Genomic DNA, 6,789 nt, shown 5'->3' with positions numbered 1-6,789 from the left:
TAGATAGGGGAGGGTAAATCTTAGCCAAACATAATTAACTCTAGATATAGATATATTGGATATAAAAGTTGGAGAAGAATAAATAGATTTAATATTTCTTCAGATGATTATTACATTTCAAGTAGAAATGATAAGCTTACATTTATGACGGGATTACGCTATAATCATAAGAGCATGGAAGGAGAAGAGAGAAAGTTGTTGATAGCTGAGAGATCCATTTGATGTTGTAACCATGGCCTTCCCTGTAATAGCCAGATCCCTCCCCCCCCCCCCCCTATAATGGTCTCCTCCTCTCTATATATACTAGTAACAATTTTTTCTTTTGTCCAACGATCTTTGACCGGCGTGCTTTCTTATGATTGAGTCCTTCATTACTTGCTCAAGAGATTACGCTTATTTTGCGATATAAGCTTTCTAGCGGCTTGACTCCGGCAGGGACTGTGGTGCTCGTCGCCATTACGTCTCGTGAGCACGACCATGGCAGGGTCGACCTCTTACCGTCTCGTTTTATGATAACCATCTGGTGATCAGATTTCAACCCATAGAGCATCACTTTGTAGTATATGAAAAATTTCAATGTATCGCATGTCTGTTAACAGTCCAAGTTTGTATTGGTTTTAATACAGGGCTATAGAAAGACACAAGGCGAAATTTGTTTTCTTTTTTTGCAATTTTCAACAAGGGCGGGCAGGGGGATAGGGCAAGATATAGAGTCTTGAACACAAATTACTAAATAAAGAAATTAAGTTCGTACTTGATGTATTAAGCATTTCAGTTGTTGGTACACTCTCCCTTGGGGAGAATTGACGCTAAAGTTAAAACAACATACAAGTTGAAAAATAAAATACGAAGATGACTATACATCGACTTAAGGGCATCCTTGATGCGGCAATTACGAAAAAGGAATTTACAAAGAGAAACTCTGAGCAGAAACAGTGAACTTGAATCCCTGTTGCCGTATCTAGAAGCTTCCCTAAGCACCTCAGCTCCCTAAACCATCCGCAAGTCATTAGATCTTCATATGAAAAGAATTCAACAAAATGGGGTATCTGTGTTGTTGAATGGTACTCCTTGTTAATTGCTAAAACCACTTGACTTCTTCCATGATACCAAGCACTTGAGGAATTCCATCACCTACAACCAGGAAGATGCTATTAGTTCAGAATTTTATAACAAGAATTATTGGACTAACAAACACTTTCATACCTCAGATGGATCCCTCAGAGAGTAAAACGCACTGCTTTCTTTTGGTGCAGAAGATACTAAGATTCCGTAACCTTTATTTCCCTCTCTCAAGACCTGTTAACAAGTGCATTTGTCAATTTAGTATATAATTGGTCATCCCCCAAGAAAGCGGGTCTATTATATAACTTCCTATTGGTCTGCTTAACGTTACCTTGAATGCATCTTCATCTGTACGATCATCTCCAACGTATATGGGAAGAACATCATCACAATTTTTCAACCCTAATAAAAGAAAATGCATATAATGTTAGTTTTATTTTTTTCACTTGCGATGAATGGGATTCAACTGATAACACATCTTAAAACCTTCAGGACAGAGTTCCATAAAGCAGTCAAAGACCACTCACCCAATGATTCAAGTAAGAACTCAACAGCTTTCCCCTTGTCCCAGTTAAGCACAGGCCTGACTTCTAAAACCTGAAGAAGGTTATGGAGCAGACAGTTAGAAAAGTTAAATATAACAAGACAGTAACTTTCCTACTGCCATGCAAAGTGCAGTGCAGAAGCAGGCTCAGATGCGTACCTTCCGGCCATGTGTCAATCGCAGACGTGGGTAGTGTTTTAACAGTTCATCAACAGATTCTCCAATAATTGACCAACTCTGTTATAATTTACGCATGCACAAAACAAGAAGGGTTAAGAACCTTCTGACAAGTAAAGAAGAGTAACATAATCTTTCACTTGGATTTTAAACCAAATTAACAATCCATACCTTCTCATCTACGTTACGATAGTGTACAGAAACACAGAATTTGTTGTTCTCAACCTTTGCTCCCGTGATGTCTTTTGTGAGCTCAACAAGAGATCTAAAAACCTACTTGAGCATAAATTGAAAACACTGTTTTATACCGAGCGCTGCCAAAAATAGCAATAATTTTCTTTTAGCACAAAACTCTTACATACCTCATCGATCATTGGTAAGAACTCACTAGCAGGTTGGAAAAGATTAACTTCCTTGCCCTGTGTGCACAGAAGATGATTGATGTAGTTCATAAGAAAAAAGATGGTTGGATGACCTAATTTGCTTCAATAGAGATCAGCCTCAGCATCTTTACCTGCTTGTCAGTAGATTTAATACAACTATAGTCATCAGAAACGGATCGAACAGGGCCCATTATATCCATGCCATGACTACCAGCATAGTAAAGTTCTGCTAGTCCGACAAAGTCATATACCTGGACACAAAAATATCCAAATAATAAGAAAAGAATCTTGAAAGTTTTTAACATAGTAAAGACAAGATTTACTCTTAAAAAATAATCTTGCCCAAGCGCGGTTAAATAAAGGCATTTCTGAGCACCTTATCACGGCTTCTCCCGCTAATAATTGCTGTGGGAAAGTATTTAGCCACATTCCTCACAGTAGCGCGCATCTGAAAAAGAGTGACCTAGTGTCAAAAAAGAATCCTGCAAGTGTAGAGGAAAGTTTCTCCCATTAAAAAGTTAAGATACTCACGGCACCAGACATGAAGGCTCGATCTGGATCATCTACAATTGGTGATAAAGTCCCATCATAGTCCAAAAAGAGAGCTATTCTTTTGCCTTTTGCATAATTTGTGATTTGCTCAAATGATGAAAGTGCTGAGGGATACTTGAGCTGAAGGCACAAAAAGTAATAGAACGACTTTCTTTTATGCTTCCAAAAGTAAGATCCAGGCAGAATATTGTCTACATTAATTACAAAGAACATAAATAGCTTTACCATCCAGATGCGGTAGGCAAGATCACTTTCATTTGCTGTTAGTTCGGCATTGGAATCCTTATTTTTCTTGCTATGCGTAGGAGATGACGATTTCATGGCATCCAACCAAGTGTTTGATCTAACATCATCTAGGATTCCTGGCTTCTTCCTTGGGATAGTAAGGAATAGTGTGGGAGAGAAAGTTGCCCCAGTAGGTGAATATGGCATCAAAGCAGAGTGGATGCCCAATCTGGACTGAGTCATTGGGGCAGGATCAGTAACAACAGGGGAAGTATTTGATTTCAGGTCCATTGTGCCCAATATCTTTTTACGGCAGAATACAAGTTTATCAACTATGCAAACAGTTGACGACGGTTATGCTAATGTTTCACACACTTCTAACCAACCCTTTTGTCAATGAAAAACCACCTCTTCAAAGTAACCTTATCACTGCAGCCAGGCGTATGGTCCATCAAGCAAAAGATCCCTGGAAACTGACAATCACAAGACAATGAGTGAGTGAAGGAAAGATGACAATAGCAAACTCATAATTCACAATCCAACATAGATCTTACTTGCACATCCTCCCACCTCTTAACCTTAGTTTTCTAGTCAGTCAGCTTACTGAACTGCAAAACATGTGAGAAGGAGATTTGTTAAGCAGCTGTATGTCTCAATATCACAGATTTAATTAACAGATGAGAAGTTAAAGTGTAGCAGCATCTAGGATACTACAGAAATCTAGAAATTTTGTAACATGAAGACCTCAAAAATCTACAAGTGCTTAGCCCAGAGTGTATTGTCAACAATTTGCGTAATAATTTAATCGCAAGTTGGAGAAGGTTCCAACCAGAAAAGAAAGAAGTGAAGTAGAACAAGACCTGAAAGAACTTGATTTAAAATAATTTCAATCAAAACCATACACAAAAAAGGCAAATCAAGGTTTCTGGTGATTCCAAATGGCACGCAATCTGGAAGACTATTGTTGTGAACGTCTGAAAGGAATATCTACTAACAAAAATCTATTACTAACATCAATGGAACAGATACATTTCGAGATGACCTTTAAAAGACTAAATTGCATGTTATCTAAGAGGTCGCATAAACTAAATACTGGTCCTAATATTGATATTTGGTAAGAAAATTTGGCAATAGGTAGCTGTTAACCTTCCCATAGCCCACAAATTGAGAGGAAAAAACAGCAGATGCAACCACATAATATGGTCCTTCAAAGAAGCATGGGAAGCATTAAGCATATGGACCCCTCTCATTAAATTCTAGTAATAGAAAAAAACGATGACATTGAAAAGAAACTAAATTCATGTAACTCCATATTACAGTTGCTATCATGCACCAACTTGTGACCACCACCAAGAATAGAAACATTTGGAGATAACAGATTCCCGTTCAACCTTTTTCATTCTTACCCCTTCTTATCTCTACTTATATTATCAAGAGTATGCTTTTGTTTCAGACATCAAAACATATCCATTAACAGTTGGATGCCAAGAAATAATATTTTTTCCTTGAGTATATTTGTGGATTGGAACTGTGAAAATGAAAATGTATTGATATTAGCCTGTCTTGATCATGATATTATAGGAAGAATCTGGCCACAATTAGTCGAGGATTGAAAATGATTTTGTCAAATTTGACAGATGAACATGATATCTAAATGACATACATCACATCATACAGCTCCATTACAATATAATAGTAGGACTTATGTAAACAATATCTGCCTTGCTGTTTGGAGAAAAACAGAAATAACCGAACTTGTGAATCACTTGAAGCAGCACCACAGATTTATAATATAATATCTAACAGGACTATTCAAAAAAAAAAAAAAAAAAAAAACATAAATAAGCAAATAGTTTAGTGAAGCAAGGTATTCCTAACAACTCTCATCCGAAGTACTTAATATTTCTTCAGCCATCCCATACGAACACAATAAAAAATAAAGTTTTTGCTTAAAAAAAAAAGCACAGAGAGAGCGGAGGCGGAGTCAAAATATCAGAAAATAATTATTACTGTAAAACAACATTTTCTAATAATGACATTTTCTAATCACAGAGCAGCCAGTGAAAAATTAAATGATATTAAAAATTTAGAAATAAAAATGAGGAAAAAGGTGTATTGATGGCGGCGAAGGCGGCACACCTGATTTATAAGCGGAAAATGAACGGAGACGTGTCAAAGCAAAGAACGCCTAAAAAGTACTCTTTTTCCAGAACGAAGGACCAAATGAATATAAAACCTACAATGGCAACACAATGACGTCATACGAACAGGCAAAAGCATCATTTACACAACAAAAAGCTCGAAGAACAAGACGATAGAATTGCCTTTTTTCAATATATAGTGTAATACAAAATATGCAGAAATGGTACAGGTGAGAAAAGGAGATGACGTCAGCTTACCTCCGGGAGGCAACAATCGCTGCGAGGCAAAACCGAAACCCTAGAAGAAGTAGAAAAATCACGGAGAAAGAGGAACTGGAATTGACGGAATTTGTTTATTCGGTTTGCTTCGATTGCAGAGAATCGTGAAAAAAATAAGAAAAATTGAGGGGGGAAATGCGAGAAAAGAGGAGAGAAAAGAGAGGGTTAAGAAAGGGGAGGGGGTGTTTATATAATGGCGTTTATTGGTTAAGACTTAAGAGACGTGGTGGAGAAGGCAAAAAAGATGGCAGGCCTCTCGCAGCTTGTATAGTTGAATTCCAACGAAACCAGAAAAACCAACTTTCTATGACAGAGTTTTCAACGCCCCGCGCTTTGACTACGCTTTTCCCCACGCCATGCGTTACAGTTGAACATCCAACCCCCACCAAACATTTGCTTTTTTTTTTTTTAAATATAATCTAACATGCTAAATGCACTTCCATTTTTTTAAAAAAATACCAACTTTCAAGATGTCCATAGTTAAAAAGTTTATTGAAAAAAAAGTAGTTAAAAGTTGGATCTCAGTCCCTAATTCGGTGATGTTTGCATTTGGTTATCATTTAATTTAAACAAAATTAAAATTTATAAACAATATTGGAAAATAGTTTAGGGAAATTTGTGGTTTTTAGATAATCTTTCGAAAAAATAAGTTCTTTTTGTAAAACCTTATATTTTAATAAATATTTTAAAGGATAAAGTCGAGATTCATATTAGCCTAGAGCTAGGATAATTATTGTACAACGAATATGCAATGGTAGATGCAGACACATATAATAGATTGATATGATATCATGAGTTGTTCTAAGATTACATTTATAAATTTCTTCTTTTTATTTCCTTTAAATATTTGATAGTATAATTTATATAATGTACATTGTTTTACTATTAAGAATTTTATTGGCTAAGAATATATTATGCACATATAATTAACAATTTTAATTTTGTTTGAATTTTCATAAAATCTATTGTGTTAACGTTTAGAGTTTTTCATATTCTTACAAATTATTTAGCGAAAATGAAACAACGAAATAAATTATGGAGTTGAAGGTACCTTAAGCTGACTTCTACTACAATTGGTAAAATACCTCAACTTTTTCATTTAAAACATTATTCTTAATCGTTGTTATTAGTCGTTATCATGATTTTCAAAGAATCGGTTAAATAAAGAGTTATATCATATTTGGCCAAGCTTACGAGAAGTCAAAACTAATTTTTTATTTAAGAAAATATTATTTTAGAGAGTTGAAGTGTATTTGATCAAGCTTTTAGGGGGGAAAAAATAAGTATTTTGAGTAGGTGCAAAAATTATTTTGCAAAAGTTATTTTTTCATAAGCTAAAAAAAGTAGCCTTTTTTTGTTGCAAAAGTACTCTTATAACCGTGGTTAAGCATAAGTTGTTATTTTAATATTAACAAAAATACTT

At 35.4% G+C, this 6,789-nt stretch overlaps 1 protein-coding gene across 4 annotated transcripts; it reads right to left on the bottom strand.

The window, feature by feature from the left end:
• Nucleotides 1-726: 726 nt before the first annotated feature.
• On the bottom strand, nucleotides 727-5,643 carry LOC109212886 (trehalose-phosphate phosphatase A-like). Of its 4 annotated transcripts, XM_019376587.1 has the most exons (14): nucleotides 5,346-5,642; nucleotides 5,086-5,182; nucleotides 3,501-3,554; nucleotides 2,947-3,419; nucleotides 2,701-2,841; nucleotides 2,546-2,617; nucleotides 2,301-2,420; nucleotides 2,149-2,205; nucleotides 1,958-2,059; nucleotides 1,769-1,846; nucleotides 1,593-1,662; nucleotides 1,397-1,467; nucleotides 1,207-1,299; nucleotides 727-1,134 (listed from the first exon to the last, which is right to left on the bottom strand). In XM_019376587.1, exons 4-14 carry the CDS (start codon nucleotides 3,235-3,237, stop codon nucleotides 1,075-1,077), a joined length of 1,155 nt encoding a protein of 384 aa, XP_019232132.1. In that variant the 5' UTR covers nucleotides 3,238-3,419; nucleotides 3,501-3,554; nucleotides 5,086-5,182; nucleotides 5,346-5,642; the 3' UTR covers nucleotides 727-1,074. The 4 variants fall into 4 exon arrangements, with proteins under 4 accessions (XP_019232132.1, XP_019232134.1, XP_019232135.1 ...); XM_019376589.1 differs by lacking the exon at nucleotides 5,086-5,182; XM_019376590.1 differs by lacking the exons at nucleotides 5,086-5,182; nucleotides 5,346-5,642 and adding an exon at nucleotides 3,849-4,231.
• Nucleotides 5,644-6,789: the final 1,146 nt, after the last annotated feature.

Source organism: Nicotiana attenuata, unplaced genomic scaffold (assembly GCF_001879085.1).
Source record: "Nicotiana attenuata strain UT unplaced genomic scaffold, NIATTr2, whole genome shotgun sequence".
NCBI lineage: Eukaryota > Viridiplantae > Streptophyta > Magnoliopsida > Solanales > Solanaceae > Nicotiana > Nicotiana attenuata.
This window is presented reverse-complemented; position numbering and strand designations above follow the sequence as displayed.